General features: G+C 49.8%; 1 protein-coding gene across 1 annotated transcript in view; it reads right to left on the bottom strand.

Moving 5' to 3' along the window:
- LOC116686731 (uncharacterized) overlaps positions 1 to 905 on the bottom strand; it is a 110072-nt gene that overhangs the window by 99639 nt on the left and 9528 nt on the right. Inside the window, exon 4 of the mRNA XM_032511761.1 lies at positions 520 to 655. Within this exon, the coding sequence (XP_032367652.1) occupies positions 520 to 655 (136 nt within the window). The remainder of the gene's footprint in view (positions 1 to 519; positions 656 to 905) is intronic.

The raw sequence follows: 905 nt of genomic DNA, 5'->3' as shown, positions 1-905 counted from the left end.
CCCAGCATGCTCTGGGTTCGCCTGGCTCTTGCAGTCGGGGAAAAGCAACTGCGGCGCCTGGGCTTCAGAATTGCGTGTCCATGACGTCAGAGCCAGTCGGGATCAAGTCGGACAGAATCTACCCAGAATGCAACGGGGGCCGATCGCCGGCGATTGATTCTGCGCAGACCTGGCTCATCTCGAACAAGCCTACTTTTTCTGGCTTGGTGGGCGTGTCTGGGATGTTAGCCAATCACCAGAGGCGTGTCTGGGATGTTAGCCAATCACCAGAGGCGTGTCTGGGATCTTAGCCAATCACCAGAGGCGTGTCTGGGATCTTAGCCAATCACCAGAGGCGTGTCTGGGATCTTAGCCAATCACCAGAGGCGTGTCTGGAGCCTTTACGTAAAGACGGCGGGGGGTGAACGCTCCCTAGCTCTCCACTGGCTGGAAGACACAGAGCATAATGTTTTAACAAAGCCTTGGACAGAGGATTTCAGTCTCCCAGCCAATCAAAGTGCTTCATCTGGCTCCACCTACCTGTGTCAGGTGATCTCGGCAGAGGGCGAGTTCTGGGGGCGTGTCTCTCTGGCCTCGGGATGATGTGATTGGTTAGGAAGAGGGGCTTGTCTGTCCTCGGGAACACTTCCTCTGGAGAGAGCCAGCCTTCAGCTAGCTGCACACATGTTAGCATGTTAGTCTCATGCTAATGCATGTTTGTGTGTGTGTGTCTGTGTGAGTGTGTGTGTGTGTATGTATGTATGTGTAGGTGTGTGTGTGTGTGTATGTGTGTGTTTACCGTAATTATTTTTGTGCCTTTAATTCAAGTTTTAAACAGAAATCCTTAACTTCAACAAATGAAGGGTTAGGGTCAACCCTAACCCTAATAATAATAATGAAAATAATAATAATAATAATAATAATAA

This window comes from Etheostoma spectabile, unplaced genomic scaffold, assembly GCF_008692095.1.
Source record: "Etheostoma spectabile isolate EspeVRDwgs_2016 unplaced genomic scaffold, UIUC_Espe_1.0 scaffold458, whole genome shotgun sequence".
NCBI lineage: Eukaryota > Metazoa > Chordata > Actinopteri > Perciformes > Percidae > Etheostoma > Etheostoma spectabile.
This window is presented reverse-complemented; position numbering and strand designations above follow the sequence as displayed.